The sequence below is a fragment of the Rattus norvegicus genome, chromosome 5, assembly GCF_021556685.1.
Source record: "Rattus norvegicus strain SHRSP/BbbUtx chromosome 5, alternate assembly SHRSP_T2T, whole genome shotgun sequence".
Classification (NCBI taxonomy): Eukaryota; Metazoa; Chordata; class Mammalia; order Rodentia; family Muridae; genus Rattus; species Rattus norvegicus.
The window spans coordinates 36,645,846-36,672,546 of record NC_141538.1 but is presented as its reverse complement, the minus strand read 5'-3'; the positions used below and the strand labels follow the sequence as shown (position 1 = coordinate 36,672,546).

At 35.5% G+C, this 26,701-nt stretch overlaps 1 protein-coding gene across 1 annotated transcript in view; it reads right to left on the bottom strand.

The window, feature by feature from the left end:
* The window catches only part of Mmp16 (matrix metallopeptidase 16), a 244,950-nt gene that overhangs the window by 107,064 nt on the left and 111,185 nt on the right, over positions 1–26,701 (bottom strand). The window contains 2 exon segments of the mRNA NM_080776.4: positions 9,088–9,392; positions 20,904–21,026. Of these exon segments, the coding sequence (NP_542954.2) occupies positions 9,088–9,392; positions 20,904–21,026 (428 nt within the window).

The window sequence follows — 26,701 nt, the reverse complement described above, 5'->3', positions numbered from 1 at the left end:
TGAGGTTCATGAGTATGGTCTCAGCTACATAGTCACGATGTGCTGCATTAAAGAAACACTCTTTGTTAAGTATCTAAGAGTTCTCAAGGATAAAAACGGACATGATTTAACTGTTGTACAGGAAGGTGTTATACTCATTATGGAGGAGTAAGCAGAATAGCTCATTGTTTAGAGAGATATAGTACAGATATTTTCCAATGTTTCCTACACAAGATGGTAAACTCTGAAACAATTAAAACATCATAGATAGTATCTAATGTACAATATGTCAACAAATATGTTTTATGGTCAGCAATGATTGGACTTGGTAAGTTATAAAAATAGTAAACATATCAACACAAAGAGAAAGATCATGGGGTTAAATATTGGGAATAATCCACAGGGATATGGAGGGAGTAATGAGAGTGAATGATCATATTTCATTGTATACATGTATGAAATTCTAAACAAATAAGTTAGAAAATTAAAGGAGATACCTGAATATGGCCAAATATCTAATTGACACATATTTTTGAACTATCACTAAAGTTCAGTGTCTTAAACTCAAATTATAATTTAGTAAATTATGGTCATCTAGAACGTCAAATAAATCTGGCCTCTGCCTCTACTACAGATGTAATTTTTCTTAATTAATTTTTGAGATACTGAATATATAACTAAAATACTGAAAATATTTTAGTATCTATTACAAACTTCTTTACCTTATTAAGATTACTTCATAACAGTTTGATTAGGAATCATTGTTGCTACAAGAATTCAGGAATTGAACTATCTCACATCGTAGAATTTTAAGAAAGATAATAGATAAAATATAGTCTGTTAAACAAGCATCTGGATTTGAACAATTTAAGGATTTTGTTCTATATACTATAATAGGGAAAACTAAGGACTCTGACTTTTTAAGAGAATATATATTTGAAAAGTCACCAAAAAATAACGCGAATCAAAGCTGCATACCAGCTCCACCCAATTATTCTAAAATCATTAATGGTGCAGAGTAAAATGCACTGCAATGCTGAAGAGAATAACATATGAATGAAAATAGAGTTCCACGGAGAGTGGAGGATAACCCCCTAGTCTACTGGAAAGGAACATCCCCACTCTTCACCGTGAAAATCCATAGTCTGCCCTCTCTCTTTGCCTGCAAGTGACTCAGAGGAGAAGTAAGAGATTCACAGTTCATACTCATTTCTGTTTGATAATGTCCTTTAACCTAATAAAAATAATTTATTATTACTGCCCAACAGAAACAAAGAAAAAATTAGCTAATAAACATTAAAGAAAATACATATGTACGTGAATATTGCACATTAATGTTATCTTTTTCAGTACTAACAAAATATGGAATTAGGCAAAATTAGATTTATATTTAAACATGTCAGTCAAAGTAAAAACAGGAAAAAGTATTTTAATAAGCTGCTAGGTAGTTTTGAATGATTAAATTTCTGTTGTTTGCAGCCACATGGAGATAACAACAATCTCCCTAAGCCAGGAGCATTAAGTTCATTATGGTACCTAACTGCTCTTGGTATTCAGGGACACTGTTACTATGATGACTTCTTACACTTGCTATAACTCCATAGTTATTAATATCATCAAAGCAAATTAATCCCTACCCATATATAGTAGCGAAATGCAAACTGGTTGCAGAGTTTTTAAAACTTATCTAGCAATGTGTCAAGCTCTATTAAAATATTCACATTCATTAGACAAATAATTCTATGACTCTGTTTTAAATGAAGAGTGTCAAACAGAATTCTATTCATAGACAGGTTAACTTGCTATAATGACAAACAGTGAGCTGGCCATTAAACAATACTACACTATATTAGATAAAGAGGAAGAATAGTTTATACTATGCTTAAAGATGTTCTAATAATGAGCATGGTATTGGATCGTATAATTCTATCAGTTTGAAAGCTGAGTCAGAAAGGTAACAATATCAAAGCCAACTTGGATTAAACAATAAAGTACAAACAAGTTTGGACTGCATACAGACACCGTTGCTCAAAACAAATCCAGACAAACTAGAAAGAAAAACCGATAACTGTAGTCTTAAAAGACATAGGAAATGATGGGAAAGTCAGTGCTCTGAATTACTTGTACTAAATTATTCAAAATAAATAAAAGTCATTCAGGAGAAGGGAAGAACTTTTAAAACCATAAACATTATATTAAGGATAACATGTATACCCAGACTTATATAACTATTATGTTATTCAGTGTTTTGTTAACAGTACAGCTATTTAAGGTAATGAACTTATACAGAAAGTTTTGGATCACATTTTGGATCTGTCAGCTTGTGACTGATTAGCCTTTTTGTTTCCATACATCCAGGTGGAGTTTTTGAAAGAATAAAAACATCCACTCCAAGGCTATGAAACAAATGATCGAGCAGATGGCACTGTTTATTTAGGAAACCACCATGTCTCAGTTTATAGTGACTTACAGGACAATCAAAAGTGCCTACCTCTTCAACGTCCTATAATCTTCCATTGATTTTTATCTGGTGAGCAAGTTTTAAATATATTGACTTGAGGGATCCTTAAGTACCAAGATTCCAATGGTAGAAGATTCATATGTAATTAAGATATCTTCTGAAGATATTTAAATACATTGAATTGAGAACCAGATCCCCATTAGAGGAGTTAGAGAAATGTTTAAAGGAGCTGAAGGGGCTTGCAACCCCATAAGAACAACAATACCAGCCACAGCTCACAGGGACTAAAACACTACCCAAAGACTGACCCATATCTCCAGCTGCATATGTAACAGAAGATGGCCTTGTTGGGCACCAATGGGAGGAGAATCCCTTGGTTCTGCCAAGGTTGGACTCTCCCCTCCCCCAGTGTAGGGGAATGACAGGGCAGGAAGGGGTTGGTTGGGGAGGTTTACACCCTCATAGAAGAAGTGGGAAGAGGAATGGGATAGGGGCTTATGGATGATAAACCAGGAAAGGGAATAACATTTGAAATGTAAATTTAAAAAATCCAATAAAAAAGAGAATTAAAAAAAGAGAGAGCTTGCAGCATTAAGTTGACAGGTAATTTGATTCAAAGAAGAATATCCAAGTAGTTATACATACAAAAATTTATTTTTTCCCATTATCTTTTCCAACTTTTATAATAGTTTTAGGACAATAAGTACTCTCATATGAAAAGCAGGGGCAACTTCTGACTTAGTGAATGGTACTTTATTGTTGCTTTATTTATTTGTTTCATTCTAAATTAAACCTATCTTAAGGATTTTATTTTTAACACACAGTTTCTTTGGTTTCATGCTTCTGCCCTTCTATTTTGACAGCACTATGTGAGACTCAACCTGGTCTTTTTATCATAGTTTTTATTCTTGTCTTCATATCTCAGTGGATATTTTGGAAAGTACTGGCTAAGAACATCTGCATGATTGATTGAGGTTTATAATATTACCAGGTTAATAATTTCTGTTCCAAAGATAGATTTTATGGGGCACTCTGAAAATGATTTACTAAAACAGAAGTGTATAAAATTTATAATAGTGAAAAAGTAAAGGTTAAAAATAAGATAGAAGTCTGTTTGCATTTTTGATATTTTTGGCAGTGTTGGGGAACAAACCCAGAGCCTGGTTTTTTCTAGGCAAGCAAATTCAATGTAGCTCTACATCCAGTCTTGATTCTTAATCATTAAGAACATAAAACTGTTACATTATTGTCCCAAAGAAAATATTTTTGTGTTATTATTTTAGTCATCAGTCATGGCGAAATTGGAAAAATTTCTTTACTTTATTGACTATCACCTATACTTAAGGATAAAGACTCCATTTAAAGCCAAACATAAAGAAGTTTTCATAGGGCGTTTGATAGAAGCAAAGTCCTTGTTAAAATGACAGTATTTAAATGAAGATTTATTGTAATTAAGCAACTTAGCGAAAGATTCTGTGAATATCAGATTTAGTATTTAATATCAGATTCTAAACCTGTGAGCTTTCTGAAATGCTTCTGTAATGCGAATGATTTTGGATTTACATGTAGTTTGTGGTACTTGCACAGAAAAAAATTTTTTTTTGGTTCTTTTTTTCGGAGCTGGAGACCGAACCCAGGGCCTTGCGCTTTCTAGGTAAGCGCTCTACCACTGAGCTAAATCCCCAGCCCCTTGCACAGAAATATTAACTATGTCATTTATAGATCTGACATGTAAAGCTCTTCATGAAGACACATAGTTTTCACAAGAATTGTGTGAATATGGGCATCCAAGTCAACTTTGAAAAATACATTACTAGTGTTTGAGTCTTTCTTTGTTTTTGATGAAATATTTCGACAGAATACCTGCTTCTTATCTCACAAATGCAATGTAAGTATGTTTATAAGTATATTAATTGAGGTAGACATGATATAATAAATTTAATTCTAGCAATGAGGAAGAGACTTTTATAAACAAATAATGCCCTAAGAATTCCATGACGCCATTATTTTTAATAGCTGATTCCACTGTGTAGATGTACCACATTTTCTGTACCCATTCCTCTGTTGAAGAGCATCTGGGTTCTTCCCAGCTTTTGGTTATTATAAACAAGGCTGAGAAGCACCTTCGTAAATGAAAAACTTTTCATATTTTAGTAAACTATAGTTTAAAAATGTGTTCATATGTTAATTTTAGAATTTAACAGGTCAGTAAGTAGTCCCATGTTAAGGATGGTTTACGATCTTTTACCACATAGTTACAGAAACTGCTTTCCTTGTCCACGGAAATATAAGGACAGACAACGCTGGATAACATTCTCACAAACTGTAGACTGACTGACAAGCATCCTCATACATGCTCATTTGTCACATGACATTTTCTTCATCAACAGAGTCAAAAGCTTACAGTCTTCTGAGAAATGAAAAAATAGAAGTGGCAGTTCAGAAGTGAACACACAATTTGGGGGACAGCACAAAGAGATTTAAAGTCTTGGTTTGCTTCTGGTAAAGAACTTGTGTCTCTGTGTGGCCTGCAAAGCAATGTCTCATTGACCCCTGTGGTCAGTATAAAACCATACCATGGAGGCTGGAGAGATGGCTCAGTGGTTAAGAGCACTGTCACAACCATCTGGATTGGGATCAGATGCCCTCATCTGGTATGCCTGAAGACAGCTACAGTATACTCATAAAATCAACCAATCAAAAAACATATCAAATCATGAAGACACCCACGGAAGCAAATGCACAGAAGAAGGTAAAATCATCAGTGGGGAGGGTTAGAGGGAGAAATTACTCATTTTCTATCTAATAACAAAAGATTTAAGAGTTTTGATCTTCAATGAATTTTAATTATTACAATTATGCCTGCTCCATTTTTGTTGGTCAATGCTGATCATCATGATTACTCTTAAAATGGACACTGTGCTTATGAACAATAAATTGTTATTGTAACACACGCACACCCGCACACACACCCGCAAACACACTATGATGGATATCAAAGTCAAGCCTTTTTAATGCCAAACAAGTCTTCCTTCTTTGGCAGTTGCAATGTGCTTTCATGTTATCAGATTTGAATCTTTGTTCACAATGAAATCCTGCCTATCTCTAGACAATTTCCATAATGAGATTGTATATAATTTTACATGCATGATTAATTTCTCTTGAGAGTGATTGATTTGATATCTTCTTATTGGACTAGACAATTGGTTATTCAGAAGTGATTGGTATAGTGTTTGATTTTAGGTTGACTACTGTACCCAAATCTTTATTATTAACAATAGTTTCAAAAAGAGTAGGTTAATATTTTTTAAATAAATTTTAACTTTCGGCTAGAGTTAAATTTCCTGACATACTAGGCAATAAATAGATTTTAAAAATCCTATCTAGATAAATATTTTCTCCTTTAAATTAGTATGCCTCTGCTCAGCTTTTTCAGACGCACAATGTGAATTTGAAAATGACAACAAATTTTATTAAAAATGCATACACATGTGAATGTCCTTTTATGTTTTAATAAAATTATTGGGTAATACAATTAATGACCCGTGTATTTTAAAAGGCATCATGACTATAAACAAATTGGTAAGAAAGTAGGAGACAATGGTCTACAGTGACTGGAAGCCTGAGACAGTGTTTATCTCTTTCAGGTAGAAAGAATTCAAATTGCCTTCATTAGCCGAGCAGTATGCTGTGGAAAATGAGCAAGGCACTTATCAAACGGCTTCTTCATTTGCATATTTTCCCTGGCAAAACCAAGTAGCTGCTCAAGAGCTATGAATGAGTGAAAGAAAGCAACCCAGGCAAGGGAGCCAGGGCATTTAAGAAAAGACAGTTTATCAATAAAGATGTCAGAATTGTGCCTTGTGTTATCTGTGATACAACATGATGGTCTTATGGGCTGTTAGGAAGGAGGAGGCAAAACTGTATGAATTCTTCTCACGTCCACTGACACCACAGGTAAAGCTAAAGGCTGCTCTTATGATAAATGATCAATACGTTAGACTGACACCACCTAGCTTCTCTGCTCTTACGGCTTAAGATCCTGCATTTCAATTAAGCAGTAAATCATTATGGAATTTGATTTTCAACTGCCTATTAACATGTCCTTAATCTCTAGCAATTCTGAAACATTATTATTTTGCAGAGTTCTTCCCTCAGGCTTTTACAGAGCACAAAATTCTTACTTGACTGGCAAAGGTATTTGTCTCAAACTAAATGTACAAATATCAAATAATTATATTGTATAAGTTTGCAGTTGAATGGTTATGTCAAAACAATATTGTAATTATACTTTAAATTACCATACACATTATAAGTTAAGAAAATAAGTTGTATTCTTAAATAATTTTGTTCAAATATGTTCTGACCTAACAGGAAAGTGTTAGTTGATGCTATATTTCACATTTATTTTTTTGTTACACTGACAAGTTCCTTGGAAAACTTTTTAAATCAAATGAAACACATAAACATTTATAATACTGGGATCACTTCAATTACTGTAAACATGTTCCTTCCCCATATAATCAAAACCTCATTTGGAAATTTGAGTAAACATGTTTATTTTGAAATGTTCTGTTACCTAGGGCTGCAGAGACCTAAAATTTACTTGGGTTTTTATTGAGGATTTTAGCAATTTCAGAGAAAGTATAGACAGCTTGAAAGACATAATCTTTATGCAATATTTATATAATTTAAATTTATGGGACCACAAACTAAATAAATGCAACTGGCAACACTCGACTATGCCTGCCAATGTTTTAGTATTAGAAGTAGAGTGCTATAAATAAGTTAAACGTACTCTACACACAGCTTACACTGAAAAGACTTCTACTCCCAATGTTCACAATTACAACCTAAACTACAAAATAAAGATTAAAATGAACTTGTTGTAGGCCATTTGAGATTAGTTAACTAACATTTAAACACAAATCTGTTTGACTCTAAGGTTTGGGCTTTTCATTTCTCTCTATAAAAGTCTGGGACATAACCCCAACTGTCTTCAAACAAGTTACTAATAATGAAAGCTCAATTTAATACTATAAAATACAGAACTATTCACTTAGAAGTTTAAGCCAGTATAATATATTTTATTGTCAAAAACATGTAGATTATATTTGTCCTTTGAAATTGATGGTAAGTTTCATATTTCCCAAGTTTACATTATCCATGTCCTTTCTAACCTCTATATGCCCTCAAAAGAGAAAAATAAATTTAAAAATCCATCCAACTCAGCGTTATCATGAATTAACAAATCTTAATTCCATAGCTAAGATAAAGTCCAGGAAGTTGGCTTCTGAGGGAATGTAGACGACATCAAGACAAATGATCACATAACCCTGTCCTACTGCTCAGGAAATAGAGGAAAGACAAAAGACAAGGAGAAGAGTGTGTAAATAAGAAATTGATGCTGATAGTATGTCTGAATATAATAGAAAATATACAGTGCACCACAATATAAATGTCAAATAGTTATATTTCACATGGGAAAATGGCATACAGCATATACGGTGAATATCTCATGACTTTAATGTTAAATTATAAATCCTTTCAAGAAGTAATGATTTACAGAGAAATGGGCAATTTAGAGTTACACTTACATATAACCTTCTAAGAGCACATACATATCTACCCAATGTAATAATTTCATCAATTATTTTCCTAAAATATATTTTTCAAAGTGCTTTTATACAAGTAGAGAATGGGCTAGCCCTAAAGCTGTAGATTGTCTGTGGAAGCCCTTCCTCAACCCAGGGAGACCTAACCCTTTCAGAGGAGAAGGGGAAAGACTCCTACATGATGGAGAAGGATGTGGAGCAGCATTCGAACTATAAAATAAATAAATAAAAAGTGAATGCAAAAAAATTAATAAAAAGAGTAACTACTAAAAAAACAACAACAAAATAGACAAAAACCAAAGTGCTCTTCCTGGAAATAAACAATCATCAAAATACCTCATCCTGATTGTATAACTTGGTGTATCTGTATTTTAGCTCAGAGTACATAGAGTGCTAATACGCATGTACCCATCTGCTTACAGGCCCACCTGGAATGGTGGTGAACTTTCTTACTAGAGCACATGTCAGAAGGTCTCACAGTTTCACACTCATTCCCTTAAATATGTTAATATTTAACTGTCTGAATTAATTGTAAGCAGCAGCTTGTTTAATGGACAGAAATGTACTTCATTCATGAAACACCACAATTAACTTTCATGTTGTCGCCAGGAAAGCAAAGTGAGACAAATGGAACAGTCCCAAGTGTTCCTGAACCTGTAAGTTGCTCTGAATGCATATGGCCACTATCCATCACTGATCTTCATTTTCGTCCCCATCATGTGGTCCCAGGTTTCTGGCAATGCGATCCAGACACACTTGGCAAGCCCCAGGGCCAAGGAGGAACCAATCAGTACCTTTGCCTATGTTTCTAAGCATGTCTGCTCTCAGAGCATTATCTTTTCTCTTCATATCTGGGGCCATAGACACACAGTCGACTGAGAGGCAAACTCAGAGCATGGCCCCATTAAAATAAAACAATGATCCTTTTCCTAGAAACAATAATATATAATCTCTCCACCTTAAGTATACAAACTTGAGCATCCTAAAATGAAAGAGGGATCATTAATCTTGGAAAGAAATGATGGGACTTACCATCATGATTGGGATTTCCCAGTGTCCATGGCTCATCAGAATCAAAATGAGTATCGCCTCCAATTCCTGGCCCAGGGAAATAAGCATGGGCCAAAAATCCTCCCTCCCCATCAAAGGGGGAACTGTCTCCATGGAAACCAGAAGCAAAAATGATGGTTATATCCACATCACGTTTGCCATTTTCTAGTTCACTGTAGGGAACTTCTTCAAACGTTAGAGGTGTTACATTCTGCCACACATCAAAGGCACGGCGAATTGCTCTCCGGGTCTCAGGATCTCCAACCTTGGGAGTTACGTTCTTTATACTGAAAGTTGGAAAAGATGATAATCAGCGCAGCTTATCATATGCAATTCAAATTGCTGCAAACTTTTTTCATCAATTTGGTTTAGAATTATCAGAGAAAATGACAATCATATAGACAGAATTTATACACTTTCATTAAGTCTCTAGACACTGTTCATTACACCGGTTTATTTCATTATCATCAATGAGACACCCCTGTGCTAAGGCTTTTAGGGACAAGATCTGTGCAGAATGGTAAAAGGGAGACAGGACGATGGATCAATCAGTTTGCCTCCTGGACAAGAGCAGGATGGAGGATTTGCCAAGTGAACAAGCACATGCAGCAACTTTGAGCAAAGCTCAAAAAATTTCCTCTTTTCGGTCCATCATGGTAAAGCTCTGCCACTGTAATTATGCAATCAGGTAATAACATTTTTACTCACTTCTTGGTGAATTCTTACCAATTCAGGGAGAATGAAGCAAGCTGTATGTTTGTTTGTTTATTTCTTAAAACAAATCTCCCAGTTATGTTGGTCTTTGATATTGTTCTCTGCTTAAATAAGATTCTTCAGTTTAAAAAATGTAAAAAGGTAGCTACTTACTAAAAAATGCTAACACATTTCTGTGAATTTAAATCTAATGAGAAAGAGAATAAAAATGTAACCTGGAAATTATTATTACTTTTTTATTGGCAACTTTTTCTGATATTAATGCAAATTAATGAAGGCAAAGTACTACTGATTCACTTAACATTAATTAGTATATGAAATATATGCATTTCCTGATACATTCTTCAAAATACAACATATGCAAATCTAATATATCTAAGTTTATAGAGTGCAACACTATAAATTTTACATATTATTCATACTATATATTTTACAATTAACAGATGAATACTACAGGGTTCATAAGTTTCAAGAACATTCAATTGGTAATATTTCTTAAGATTACATTAACTAAAACCGTAATACAAAATATAATATGTGCTTCAAAATGCCTTGCTTTACAGCCATCAAAGAGAATGGGGAGAGCTACAAATTGTAATGACAGTGTTACAGATAAATTATGGTGTCTAACGGGCATAGCTCTCCTTTTATAGGACTACAATTTATTTTTCTTTAATATTTCTCAACATGAAAAACATCTGAAGATGTACTTTCCAGTAGAAAAGGTAACATTTGAAAAGTAACAATTTAACTATATATAACTGAGTTGTATATAATCATTACAAATGCTACTCTAAAGATAACATTATGTGAGCATCATGAGTGTGACAAACACTTAATATACCTTATTTAATCCCACAAGCAATAAATGGAAGTGAGAATTTATACCCACCTTAAAACTTTTACAATTTATAAAACCTCAAATGAAATGTATTTGTGGCAGAGATGGGAATGTTCTGACAAGCAATTTTTTTAATCATTCTGAAAATTCTTTGTTTTGGAATCCGTACAACTACATGAATGTAAAATTATGATTTCCATTCCTTTATACAAAGGAGTCCAGACATTGTTTACATTTTAATTTGTTGTTGACATTTTTTGTTATATATAAAAGGACTGTAGAGGTATTTTAATCAAGCATCATGGCTGCTTGGACAAGAGATCACGTCCTTTTAGATCTATGTGATTTGGTGGGAATGCATACATGCTCTTGATGACAAAAACTCTTGGAGTACACAGATGTAGTCCCAAACAATGTAGAAGAGATTAGGTTTTAGAAGGAAGCAATTACGTGTGAAACTGATGTCTAACTGAGGGAAGGGAGTTCTATTGAATTCACGCAATGGGTGGAGTTCATTTGCGTTCAGGTCATTGCAATTCCGTTCAGTTCTGTTGAATGCAGTTGAGTTCCTGCAGTTCTGTTCAGTTCATGGGGTCAGTGCAGTCAGTGCAATTCATGTCCTGCAATTCATCGTCAGTTTTTCCAAGAACAATTCAGTTAGAAGCCAAGAAAAGCGAGTTCAAATTAGTCAGCTTGGAAAGAAGCATACGCCCTAACTGCTGAGTGAACAGACATCCATAGTTCAGAAAGAACTAGACAGGGTGAGTCTATTCATGAGAAGCCATTGAGACAATTACATAATGGAATGAAAGTTACCTTTACGTAACAATAAGCAAAATAGGTGATGAATTTGACAAAAAAAAAGATCTAGGGCATAAAAAGCCTTTGAGTGGAGATGTACCAGCAGGTTCCAAGAGCCAAAAAATAGTGGATGCACAACAAGGAAGTTAGTGCCATAAGATATTTTGTTGTTCATGATGTTTTCATTTGCTTTTTGGTTTGTTTGTTTTGTTGTTGTTGTTGTTGTTGTTCTTCATATAATTTTTTTAATTTTCTTAATTCTCATGATGGAAGTGATTGTTGAATTTTTGGAACAAAATTTTGGACCCCCACTAAGAGTTGACAGAAACTATTTAATGTTACATTAAAATCATTTGTATGATTATTTTCCCCATCATTTTTAAACATTGTTTCATCAATGCCCTTCCCTTTACTTCTTTTATTTTGTTTTGAATATAGGAAGAACAACTGTAGTTTTAGAATGATTTTTGGCACTGGGTTTGTACAATAAATAATTTGAGCCACTGTAAGTAATGTATATTATATGGAGAAAACGCGGAAATGAAATAATTTAAAGACATGTGCAAAACCACACATGGAAGATGGTAGGACAGGAGATCAGGTGGTGCCAGCAGAAACATTCCACATTCTTGAGAATGCATATACTAAGCTTAACATCACTGAAAGCATGGATAGAAGACAGTAATTTCTGCCTGCTTACGGATGGTTGCTTACGGGTTTGTGTGAATCCTATTCTCGATTCAGCCTAGTGTCCTGTACTCTATTTTGAGAAAGAAAAAGCATCTCTTGGAGCCATCGAGATCTTTATAGCTTGTTAGAACTAAATTTTCCATCTCAAGCCAGAAGAGGCATGCCAACTGAAGGCACAATTCTGAATTTTGTGTAAATTAAATTACTAGGAGGCATTTATCCTCTTTATGCATTATGGGACTGCAAAAGTGCTAATAGCATGTTATTTGAAAAGACTTACTGCAAAAAGAGCACTAATCTAGATGTTAGACTATACACCAAAGGAACTTGTATGGTTTTGGAACAATGCATGGGAAATTAAAAGAACGAAACTAGTGGTATTCTCGGGAAACAATTGAGTGGGTGAGGCAGCAAGCTAAACAGATGGTAAATGTTGCTTCACTGGCAGGATAGACCATAGACACTTAAAACTGATTGTCTAGACAAAGTAACAGCCAGTACAGGCCAAACTAACTTTGTCCATTTAAAGAAGAGCTGAAGGGAAGTATAATAAAATCAACATTAAAGAGAAGGTCATAAAATGAAGTAGCTCTCTGAAAGTCAGATAAATTCTATAGAAGGAAGAGTCTGAAAAGGTGTAACCACAAAACCACTCTGATGTTACTTTCATTATAAATATGACTATATTATCATAAACAGATAGGAAGGAAAGAGTGGCAGTAAATACACTTTCATTAACTTACACAGAGGAGAGAGAGGGATCGGCTCACTGTCATGGTCCTGTAGACACAGGGAATATATTTTACTACACATTCTGAGAGAACTAGGAGTGGAGATTTGTGGTTTAACGTATAATGAGAATATCAATTTTATTTCAAGTCAAGAATAATCTTAAATGATGAAGCGAATGAAGTTATTGTAGAATGAGCTTTGGGTACATACATGGTGACTATGAATGATATAGAGCAGTAAAGACAATACAGACTAACACAGACAGTAAACTCCTTAAGCTTAACTGTGGCTCTCAGTTTCCCAAAGCCATACACCAAGGACTTTCTGATACATGCTTTCCTGTTCTATAGGAGATGCTATTTATGAATAAATATAATCCTCCAATGTGCAATTCAGAGCCAAGGTAAGAATTCAGTATAGACACACACACACACACACACACACACACACACACACACACACACACACGCCACATAAAAGTTGTACTACTTAATGCAGCCTTTGTATTAACTGATAAATGAGATAACAGAGGCACAAAGAGATCATAGGGTTATAAATGTACAATAAAGTGTTTAGCCTCAAAATTTCTAATGCGTAATGAAAAATAAATAATTGTTGGCCACAGCCACATATAAGGGTAGTGCAATTAAATGAAGACGACTCAAATATTTTGGCAACTGTAGTGAAGCTAATTTAATTGAAAATAATCACTTGTACCTTTCCAATTTGAAAAAAAAGTTCAAAGTTAGACCTCAATTTTGTTATCGGAGGTCAGAAAAAAGTAAGAGTCCTTAGAGTTTAATTAAAACATAGAGCCTTTGTAATACTCTTCTCTCAAGATCATGACAGGGTTAAATCAATTATGGCAAGGAAAAGACTTCCTAGACATAAATTAATTTCCATAATTTTGTAATATTTTTATCTATATTACTGGTCTATTTATCTCTGTGGTAATACTATACACTAACTTATTAATATTGATTTTGAGTAGGACCTTCTTGTGGGGCTGAGTGCTGGGGGCTCCCCACAGAGAACTCTGGCCCAGCTAGTGTGTGGGTTCAGACAAAGGGGGCAGAGCTGTGGCAGGGTGGAGGGACTGCTTCCACTGCCTCCACTCCTCCACTGCTGATGCAGGTCTTTCCTCCACTGCCACTTTGGTCAGTTGCTTGGTCTGGCTGAGACAGCGGGAGATTGACTCACCAGAGAGGGGTATAGGGGAGCTTCTGGCAGTGATTTCAGGATAGCAAATCTCTTCCCCAAGCAGTTGTGTTACAGCTCTTAAGACAGAAACTCTAAGACAATGGAATAATTCCTAAACACCTTTACACCATTCTTGAATACAGTTTTGGGTGGGTCCATGTCTGACAGCATGCTTTGGCCAGAGAGCTTGGGAAGAACTCATCTACATATTCGGGGGTGTGGTCCTGCTTCTATGACTGATCTGTCTTGAGCTTCCATGACATGTGGAGGGGGAGCTTGGGGAGTTGCCCTATGTGACTGATCTGTCTCAAACATTTCTACAGGAGTCTGTTGGGGATGAGAAGGCCCCCCGATCTCATAGGAGATTGGAAATGTGCATGGCATCACTTTTAGGGTCCCTGGGGATTCGAACTATCTGGACCTGAAATCAGGGTACCTTTCACAGAAGCTGCCCTACATCCTCTATCTAATAGGTTTCTTCCTTAGATAATATTGATTCATTTAAGAAAAAAACAACACTAAGAGGCATTTTTATTAAAATTACAATAACATTCTAGTAAGCGTAAAGTTTTATTACAGCAAGTTTAAACTAAGAGAAAAACACCCTCTGTATTAGGCTTGGTTTCTTATTATGAGTCTTCATTATTTTCTAGACTTATATATAACTTTTTGGCTATTTACTGAATATAGTAGATAGTCAAAAACTTCATCATTGCATGATCTCCATGCTAGAACATATAACATCAACTATGAAAGCCAGCCACAAGAGATCCAGAAACAGCTTAAAATACTGAATTATCAAACTGGGTGATTATATATATATATATATATATATATATATATATATATATATAGAGAGAGAGAGAGAGAGAGAGAGTCAGAAAGAGAGAAAAAGAGGAGACATTGAGAACAAAGTGGTAGAAACTGTAAGAAAAGAAGAAAAGGGCAGGGAACATATTAAATTCCACAGGAAACAAATGAATAACTCTGATTTTCCTTTTTTCTTTTTTCTTGGATATTTTTTATTTACATTTCAAATGTTATTTCCATTCCCAGCCTCCTGGCCATAAACCCCCTATCCCATCCCCCTCCCCTTCTATGAGGGTGTTTCCCCCTCCCCAACCACCCCCCATTCCTACCTTCCCTGGCATTCCCCTGCACTAGGGGATCCAACCTTATCAGGACCAAGGGCTTCTCCTCCCATTGGTGCCCAACAAGGCCATCTTCTATTACATATGCAGCTGGAGCCATGGATCTGTCCATGTGTAGTCTTGGGTACGATTTAGTACCTGAGAGCTCTGGTTGGCTGGCATTGTTCTTATGGGACTGCAGGCCCCTTTGGTTCCTTCAATCCTTTCTCTAATTACTCTAATGGGGACTCCGTTCTCAGTTCAATGGTTTGCTACTAGCATTCGCCTCTATCTTAACATGCTCTGTATGAGCCTCTCAGGAGACAGCTATATCAGGCTCTTGTCAGCATGCATTTCTTGTTTTCATCAATATTATCTAGTTTTGGTGGCTGTGTATAAATGGGCTGGATGGCTGGGGCAGACTCTGAATGGCCATTCCTTATTATAGTAAAGAAATAATATCAGTGACTGTTAAAACATTTCAGGAAGTACCTAAACTGCAAAGCACAGGAAAGAATGAAAACTATTATAGATAATCCAGGAATTATGGGGAAAAAGTTGTAAAGATTACCTCAAAGGAAGGATAGTGCATATAATCATGTGTGAAAACATTACAATATTAATGACAGAAACGAATCTACAGATTCATGAAACTCAGAATGCATGGAAGAGGACCCCAGCATGCCAAATTCATATCTGTAGAGGAACAAACAAAAATGATTGTAATTACAGTTATCTTTAAAAAGAACATGCAACAAGAGAGCACTACAGAATGAATGAAGTGTTCAGATGATAAGTAATAAAACCACCAAACTAGAAACCAGCATCCAGTGTAATTAGAATTCAAAAGTGAAGTATAAAAACTAATTTCTTCAAAGAAAAACTAAGGAACTCTTGTCAGGAGGCTCTCTTGACAAGAATTTTTAGGACTTTTTCAGAGATAAGATCAGAAATTCAGATCTACATAAAGAAAGGAAACAAAGGCACAACAGGAATACAGTTTTAAAAAATGGAGATCTTTTCAGCAATGGTGCCAGGAGAGAGCAAATTTCCACATAAATGAATACATGTTAAATTAATGTGGAAAGTTTTCCATATTATTTCAAGTTACTGAAATTGTATTTGGGAATGTAGCTCAATTGCTAGAGTGTTTAACTAGCATGCAGTGTGCCTGGTTTTGCTCACCACCACATTAACAGGCACAGTAGTACACATCTCTAATTCCAGCCCTAAAGAGGTGGAGAAGAAAGATTTGAATTTACTAAAACACCCATCACCCTCTCCCACAAATCTAGCTGTTTTTGATGGCATAGTTTTGGATACTATATATATTAACAAAGGCAGGAATGTGAGGCAGATATTGTTATTATTAATAAAACTACTGTAGGGGGTTGGGGATTTAGCTCAGTGGTAGAGCGCTTGCCTAGCAACCGCAAGGCCCTGGGTTCGGTCCCCAGCTCTGAAAAAAAGAACCAAAAATAAATAAATAAATAAATAAATAAATAAATAAATAAATAAATAAATAAATAAAACTACTGTAAAAAGATATCAAAAAGATAAGAAAAGTGTATGCCGCAAAACAAGAGAAAACACTTGAGGATATAACTGACAAAAGAGTGTTCAATATAATTTGTACACATCTTCCAGAAAATATGAGCAGACACCTCAGCAAAGAAAATACTCTTAGAACAACATGCGAAGACAATGCTAAACATTATGATTTACTAAATAATCCATCTAGATTTAATCCATTTGTATCTCCATGTACATATGAGAATTGTACCACTCTATTTTGGCTAGATTTAAGTCAACCTGAAACAAGCCAGAGGCATATGGTGAGAATGATTCTCTGAAGGAAAGGCTATCCAGAGACTGCACAACCTAGGGATTTATCCCACATGCAGCCACCAAACCCAGACACTATTGCTGATGCCAAGAAATGCTTATTGACAGGAGCCTGACACAGCTGTCTCCTGAAAGGACCTGTCAAAGTCTGACTAACACAGATGCAGATGCTTGCATCCAACCATTGGCCTGAGCACAGAGGATTTAGGTGAAGGACTCAAGGAGCTGAAGGTTTAGCAACACCATAGGAAGAACAATATCAACCTGCCAGACCCCTTACAGCTCCCAGGGACTAAACCACCAAAGATTACACATGGAGGGACCCAGGGCTCCAGATGCATATGTAGCAGAGGATGGCCTTTTCTGGCATCTATGGGAGGGGAGGCCCTTGGTTCTATGAAGGTTTGATGCCCCAGTGTAAGAGAATGCTTGGGCAGGGAGACAGGTGTGGGTATGTGGATGGTGGGGCACCCTCACAGAAGCAGGGAGGAGGGGGAAGAAGTAGGGGGTTCAAAGATGGGGAACTGGGAAGGGGGATAACATTTGAAATGTAAATAAATAAAATGATGAATAAAAAAATCAAATAAAAAAAAGGACTCTTAAATTCAAAAATGCCTCATACCAATCAAGATGTAAGGAAGCCTGTAATGCTTGTTCTTAATTAGCAATTTCTGTGAGAGGACTTAACCCATTGTCCTTGATGCCAATCCTGAGCTGTCGGTCATGAGTTCTGTAAGAAGGCAGACTGAGGACGCCATGAGGAGCAAGCCAGTATGTGGCCATCTTTCATGGCTTCTGCATAAGCTCCCACCTCCAGATTCAGATCAGATATGAGTTCCTGTTCTTTGATTCTGTCAATGGAATATCATTAAGTATATGTAAGCCAAATAAACTCCTTCATCCCCAAGTTATTGTTGGTTCTGGTGTTTCTTCCTAGTAATAATAATCCTGACTAAGACATGCTATTAAAAGCAGTTATAATTCCAAATACTTACATTGCTAAATGCTGAAGAGACGATAGGCAACATAGTTTTCAAGTTGCAGTAATGATCATTACAAATAGAACATCCAGCCACTTGGAAGGCTATATTGGCACTTTCATACAGAGCTCACCCAATTTCAATGTAGACTAAACAATTATTCTCCTTGATATTTATTCAAATAATCTAGAAATTTATATGCACATAGAACTGGCACAAAAATCTTTATAAAGCCATATCCATGAGAAAACATGAACACAGCTAGGATTTTTCAGTTGGTGGATAAATAAACTTTACAATGGAGTATTATTTAGTAATAAAAAATAAATGATTTCTCAAGTCACAAAAAGGTATGAAAAAAATCTTAGGTGACTCTCAGCAATCATTTGAGATGTAGAACCAGAGTGAACGGGAGTGTAAATGATAAGTCCCCGTCAGGTATCACTTATAATTCTGGATCATCAGAATTTACAAATGAGGTACACTGAAGAAAATATTCATAGGAGCAAAAACTGCACTGTACAGGATGCACTGGTGGAAAACAACAATGAATTCTCATATTATTTAAGATGGTCATATTTTTATTGCTTTATAATTGTGTAGAATCACTCTAGGCTTTATGAATGGAAATGTGTACTGAATAAATGATGGTACCTTTAATTTTTACAAACGCTTATATTTTCTAATATTTTGTTACATTTATAAATTTTGTATGTCACCTCACCAGGAAAAGAACTGCTATCAATCAATCTTTTTTCTTTATTTTTATTGGTTATTTATTTACATTTCTATGGTTATTCATGTTCCCAGTTTCCCCTCCACAAACCCCTATACCATCTCTCCTCCCCCTGTTTTTATGAGGGATCTCCACCACCTGGCCACCCACTCCTTCCCTGGGTCATTGAGCCTCCATAGGACCAATAGGTTCCCCTCCCATTGATACCATATAAGGCCATCATATGCACCTGGAGTCATGGGTTCCTCTTTGTGCACTCTTTTTTTTCCAAATTGGATGTTTTTTATTTACATTTCAAATGTTATTTTCTTTCCTGATTTGCTGTCCATAAGCTCCTTATCCTCTCCCCCTCCCCCTTCTTCTTTAAGGGTGTTCCCCCTCCACAACCACTCCTTCTTCCCGCCTCCCTGCCTTGATATTCCCCTACACTGGGGATCCAACCTTGGCAGGACCAAGGGCTTCTCTTGCCATTGGTGCCCAACAAGGCCATCCTCTGCTACATATGTAGCTGGAGCCATGGGTCTGTCCATATGTACTCTTAGGGTAGTGGTTTAGTCCCTGTGAGTTCTGGTTCATTGGCACTGTTGTTCTTAAGGGTTTGCAAGCCCCTTCAGCTCTCTTTGGTTGGTGGTTTAGTCCCTGAGAGCTCTGGGGCGTCTGGTTGGTTGATATTGTTCTACCTATGGGGTTGCAAACTCCTTCAGCTCTTTTAGTCCTTCCTCTACCTATCAATCAATCTTGCATAAAGTATACAAGTTCTTTTCAAAAAGTCTCTTATTTTGTCACTATGCACTATTTGATAACAAAGTTGACTGCAGAAAGAAGGCTCATTTGACATCAGGTGTTACTACTGCCCTCACTGGAATGGAAACAGCATTTCATACTAATTTCTTGGAGTAAAGTTTAACTTTCTTTTGAAAACGCAAATATTATAATTATTATGAAATATTTCTGAAGCTAAATGAATAACCCCACAAAAATGAAATTACTGTGAATATGAGCTTCATAGGAAAAACCAAGTTTATTCTGTCTTTAACTTATCTGAGTAGCAGTTGCCATAACTTGCATAAAACAATTATCTGGTGTCATTCTATCTGGGAGGATACTATGAGACTATAAGTTAAATAAGTACAAATGCCATATCCTACACATATAAAGAAAACCAAACGAAAGCACTTAAAGTTAGCTTTAAAGATTTCATTAATGCCTTTTTATGAAAATAGCAAGTATTATAAAATTCCTCTTCTAGTATTATAACTTGATTTAAGTATTTCTGGCACATCTTCTTCCTGAAGTAACTTCCATCTTCTATCTTGGCTTAGTAATTTCTTTCCAATGTCCTTACAGGTCTTGGCTACAAGGATCATCTCATTAACAACACTCACTGGTTTTCTAGAGTGGCCTAGGATATTCTGATTTACTTTTGTATGCAAGTCTTTTTCATTTCTGTTCATAAAGTTATTATATTTATATAACCGTTTAACCTTTACACTGTTATGTATTACCTGGGAATAGAATCCTGTGTTTTATTTGTTGTTATCTCACAGAAATGAACATTCTGTCTTATTCAGACTGCAACTCTTTAAGAGCTAGTACTTCAGTGGGTAAATAAGAAACCATAACATATCCCAATAAAGTAACTGTCACCCTAGGTTGGACATCAATTTGTGTCACTGAAGATAACACAGAAGGATGTCAACTTCAATAATTATCAAAGAAAAATAAGATCAAGTGGTTATAGTGCTTACCACAGTTACTAATCATTTCAAAGGCATTTCATTTAAAACAGAGATTTAGAGACTTTACCATTTGTTTATTTCTTAGGCTATAAATACTTGTCAAAGATTATATTGTATTAAAGCATGCATATCAAATCCCTCAGAACATTGTCAACCTTCAGAAGCTGTGAGGCACAAAAATCAAAGAGACCAATATTGTCAAAGAATGTCTGCAAATGTCCCTTAATGGCCATTTTATTCCCTTCTTAACTGCATTTGTCAATTAATTAGGACAATATAATACCACTGAATAGTCCATGTTGTTCTCATTCATAAAATAGCATATATCAAACACAATGTCAAAACCAATAGCAATGAAGGAAGGTGTGGGGGTGGGCTGCACGCGTGTACCTGTAAGTGATATGCTTGTGTTGCCACTTCTGCCCAGTTAATGCATAGCGCTTTCGTCGGATGTTGAATTTAGAGCTGCCTCTTGTTTGGTCTGGTACACCACATCGAGGCTTCTTCATCCAGCTTTTTGAAAACAAACAAACAAACAAACAAAAAACAGAAATTGAGTATTTTTCAGGAACTCTTATTAATGATTGCAAAACAAAGACAGACAGTAACCCATAAAGTGAACGGTCCATGTTCAATGCTGTTGCGATATAAATCTAAATAGATACCCTGCATTTCCAGAATGAGTTAAGATTACTATGCTACTACCAGAATCCTTTAGAACATTTACATTCTCTGATGTATTTTGAGATAACTGAAGAAAGAAGAAACTTGCAATTTCTATATGAAATATCCTGCTGAAGGCTGGAGATACGACTCAACAGTGAAGAGCACTGGCTCCTCTTCCCAAAGACCCAGGTTCAATTCCCAGAACACACCTGGAGCTCACACTGTTCTTTAACACTTGTTCCAGGGGATACAACACCCTCAAAGATACAGATATGTAATCAAAACACCAATGTGTATAAAACAAACAAAAAAGTAAAAAAAAAAAAATAAAAATATGTTAAAAAATAAATACGGGTGAAAAAGTGTGTAATATTGAGCAAATCTTCACTTCCTCACGCCATATATGAAATGACACTAAGGAATCATTTAGTGTTTTTTATATGAATTTCCATTATAACTTCTGATTATAATATTCCAATATAATAACTCATAATATTTTCCTATATATTTATATTTATAATATTTCATTATATCATATCATTATAATATGATTGATGAAAGCTGTTCTATGGTCTTAAGATTTGATTTTACATATTCAGCATATTATTGCATAGGATATGACATAACACTTTTTTAAATTACATTCTATCTATAAATGTATTACAAATGTAACTTATTTTTAAAATTTAAAATTTATAAATTTTATTTATGTATATGGCTGCTTTTTCTTCATATATGTCTATGTGCCGTCAGTGTGCTTGGTGTATACAAGGTTAGAATGGGGTGCTGGATGTTTTGGAACTAGACAGATGATTGTGAACCCATCATAAGGGTACCGGATATTGAATCAGGTACCCTGGAAGAGCAGCCTGTGCTGTAATCATTGCACCACCTGTCCAGTAGCTCCGCAGTCAGTCTTGCTCCTTCAAATGGCAGCATTTGCTAGGGCAAAGAAGCACTCATCTAGCCTTGAGGACAGTACATTGTTCGTTCACATGTTTTACAGTATTTTTCCAATTCTCTGTCACTTTTAATCATTATTTCTATTCTCAATGTTAATCAAATTCAATAATTATAAAATACTTTTCAACATGCTACATTAAAACAAGTTAAATCATACAAAGGATTTTTAAGAATAAGCAGTTCAGTATCACTAAATGAAGCTTGATATTGAAATGAGACACTGTTGTCTTTGTGGCAATTTTAATGTGTAGTCATATGTCATAGTCTAACTTGTTTTCCTGGTTATTATACTTGATCACTGTGATGTCTGTCCTTGAATCTTGTCTCAGCACAGAGTTGTTACAGATTTTCCATAGTTTACCTTAAACTATCTGTTTTTTTTGTTTGTTTTTGTTTTTGATTTGTTTTTCTCATCATACTCTTCTACTAAATAACAAAATAATCCTTGAACTTTGAGTGGCTACATGAATCAAAAAGCAAATGAAGATAATTTCATTTTTTTATGTTCATCATGAGTGTGATTTTTTTAAAAAGTCACTTAACATATATATTTCAAGTAGATTCGATTTTAAAAATGGCTGCCTATAAATATTGATTGTAAGAGTGGGTACTTTTATGTACACTAAAAAACATGGACCCTAGAGGGAAAGCTAAAGAGGTTTATGAGAACAAAAGCCTACGATCACAATCATTTTAGGTCAGACAAAGAAACACAATATTTGTTTGCAAATGTACTCATTCATTTATTTTTAGTATGCAATTCTATTGCTTTTACTGTCATTTTATTATAAAACTAATGCATTTCGAGTGGCCTCAAAATTAAAACAAACAAAAACCTGTTGATTTTGAAAGTGAGTTAACTTTTTAGGACTAACTTGATTAAGTCACCTATTCTTATACTGTAAGTATATGAAATAACAAAACACACCAAGGGAATTAGTTTTTTGCAAGAAAGAAAATACCTTCAAAGAAAACATTAACATTTTGTGCATTATTATTATTATTATTAGTAGTAGTAGTAGTAGTAGTAGTAGTAGTACTGGTGGTAGTAGTAGTAGTAGTAGTAGTAGTAGTAGCAGCAGCAGCAGCAGCAGCAGCAGCAGCAGCAATATACTTATAATAGTGTGGACAACACAATTATCAGCAGTTTTAAAATGTAACCAATCTCAGCCTCATCTAAATACCTTGGACATAAGGAGAGCCATTCCCTTTTCAAAGAAAATTAGATACATTCCAAAGTACTAACTTCTTGGAGGTGACACTATCCTTCAGAACTAAATCTAGTAGAAATGGAATGCTTTTTCAGCCAGTATGATGTCTGGTGTTATGTTCAGGAGTACATCTCATTCAACTCAGAGATATTTCTGGTTCTTGGTTAGCAAATATTACAACAGTGATTTGTTCTCAAATGTTTCATAAATAGTGACCCGCTCAGAAATATCACATTTGTACATGAATAGGTAATATATCTAAATCTCCACACACAGCAGTGTTCACTAAATTTAGCAAAATTTCATTTTAGAATTAGATCAGGTTGAGCATCCCAAACTGTGAACTTTTCAAATGTCTATGATTTTGGTTGTGCGCAGACATGTTCTGCTCAACACAGGTATGGTCCTTTGGTCTGGTGACACTGCACAGATTCTGTAAGAAGCAGCCCTGAACAGGGATGCCAGCAATCACAGGCGGAACTGAACGTCACATTGGTACTTAAAATGACTAAGAGAAAAATTGCTTCCAAAAACAGATATTGCAAGAGGCTAGACAGGCTTTCAACATTCGGACTTCCCAAATTTTATTGAAATGAAAGAGGTAAACATGTTACTTAGAGTTGTCCACAGATTTTTCTAGAGATGCTTAAAAATGTTTTTAATATCTTCAACCATTTACAGGCTTCATCTGTACAGGAACGACTAGGTCCACCAGGTATACAGACAGTTCTTAAAGGAAATTTACACATGGCTCAAACTTTGAGAGCATATTGCTTTTTATATCAGCCTACTAACTGCTTGCCTGGACATATGTGCAAGCCACAAGACAAAGGGCAAAGAGAAGAAGCTGAAGGGCAAGGGACAGAGAAGAGTGTTTTAGTCACCACAATCTTCAAAGGAAAATGTCAGATTTTGCTTGCTTTTATGATTGTGTTACCCTTCAGATGAGATCTAAGCCCCTTCTGCTTTAGCTACCAGCATCAGCAGCTACCAGAGTGAAGTCAGACACATTCTCTAATGGAAACTGTGTGAAAGACAGCACGATATTACCAGTAAAAACAAAATCAGTAGCTACCGAACGCAGCATTCTTTCTAAAGTGAAAACTGATTAGTATTAGTGCATTTATGTGACACATGGATAAAAGAAGAAAAATGCAGACTATTGATGAGTGCATAAAATATAATGGTTGGCAGAATATCTCATTAATCATCCCAATTAACAAGTTAGGATTTAAAACCATACTTCAATTTCCTAGTAAAGTTTTGGAAATAATAGTTAGATTTAAAACAGTTTAAATAAAAAAATATCAACATTTGTTGAATTGTGTGGCATTATGTAGACTATCCAAACTCCTCAAACATGCACACATATATATCAGTATGTGCATGCTTGTCATATATAGAAAATTGGAAAGAATTTCGAAGGAAATATTAACTACTCTCAGAAATAACACATTCCTCAAGCATTCTTCACGATACACTATTGTGGGCAAATTAAATAAGACCACTTCCAATTACATATAAAGTAGAAAGAAAACAAAACAAAACAACAACAACAACAACAACAAACAAACAAAAAACAAACAACCAAAAAGAAAGAACTACAAAACACCAGGCATGCCATAAGAATGAGCTTTCTATTTCTCAACTTGATGAATAATGTTTTTATACCTATTCTCTGTTCATTAAGGAATTTAAGATACCTTGCTTAATGAATTAGTTAACCAAATGATAATTTAAAAGAGGTTGGATGGCTGAGTTAAGAGAGAGCATGGTTCCTAACATGTGGGAGGCAGCCTGGAGTCTAAAGGAATGTGATTTCAAATGAGCAAGCAAACATGAATAAATAATAATGAAATGAATATGGCCACGATATATATGAATTAAAGAAATGACTATGAATAGTCTAAATTTAACCTCTATTGATTGCTGCTCAAAGAACTGAAAGGCAGTGTTTTAGTAAGGCTAGAATTGTAGGACATATTTTATTCTTTTGTTGTTTTGAGATAGGCTCTATTAAGCTTAGGATGGTTTCAAACACTTCTGTGGATGCTGAAGCTGATTTCGTATCATCATTATTTAGTATGGGGATATGGATGAGAATGGCCTCCACAGCTCATGTATTTGATGCCTGGTCTACATGGGGTGGAACAGGTTGTGAACTATGTGGAAAGGTAGCCTTTGTTGGGAAAGTTGTGTCCCTGGAGTTGGCAATCAAGGTTTCAAAAACCCAGGGCATTCCCAGTTTTCTCTGTGCCTCTTGGTTGTGTATAAAGATGCAAGGTCTCCCAGGAGTGGTATAGCTGGGTCCTCAGCTAGTACTATGTCAAATTTTCTGAGGAAACAGGAGACTGATTTCCAGAGTTCTACAGCTTGAGATCCAATGAAAAGTAGAGGAGTGATCCACGCCAGCATCTGCTGTTACCTGAGTTCTTGATCTTAGCCATTCTGGTGTGAGGTTGTTTTGTTTTGATTTGCATTTCCCTGATGAATAAGGACTCTTGGGCATATCCCCAAAATATGCTCCAACATATAACAAGGACACATGCATCCCTATGTTCATAGCAGCCTATTTATAATAGCCAGAAGCTGCAAAGGACCCAGATGTCCCTCAACAGAAGAATGGATACAGAAAATATGGTACATTTACACAATGGAGTACTACTCAGCTATTAAAAACAATGACTACAGGAAATTCTTAAGCAAATGAGTGGAACTAGAACCTATCATCCTGAGTAAGGTAACCCAGTAACAAAAGAACACAAATAAGTAGATGTTAGCCCAAAAGCTTAGAATACTTAAGAAAAAATTCACAGTTCCTATGAAGCCCAAGAAGAAGGAAGACCAAAATGTGGATTCTTCATTCCTGCTTAGAAGGGAGAACAAAATACTCATGGGAGGAAATACAGGGCAAAGAGTGGAGCAGGGACTGAAGAAACAGTCATCCAGAGACTGCTCACCTAAGAATCCATCCCATATGTTGCCACCAAACCCAGGCACTATAGCTGATGTCAAGAAGGGCTTGCTGAGAGAAGCCAGATATGGGTGTCTCCTGAGAGGCTCTGCCAAAGCCCTACTGATGCACATGAGGATGGTTGCAGCTAACCATTGGACTGAACAAGGGAACCCTAATGGAGGAGTTCAAGAAAAGACTGAAGGAGGTGAAGGGGTTTGCCACATCATTGGAAGAACAGAAATATCAACCAACCAAACCCCACCAGTGCTCCCAGGAACTAAACCACCAACCAATGTGTTCACATGAAGTAAGCCATGCCTCGAACCACATATGTGGCAGAGGATGGCATTTTCCAGCATCAGTAGGAGGAAAAGCAATTGGTCCTGTGAAAG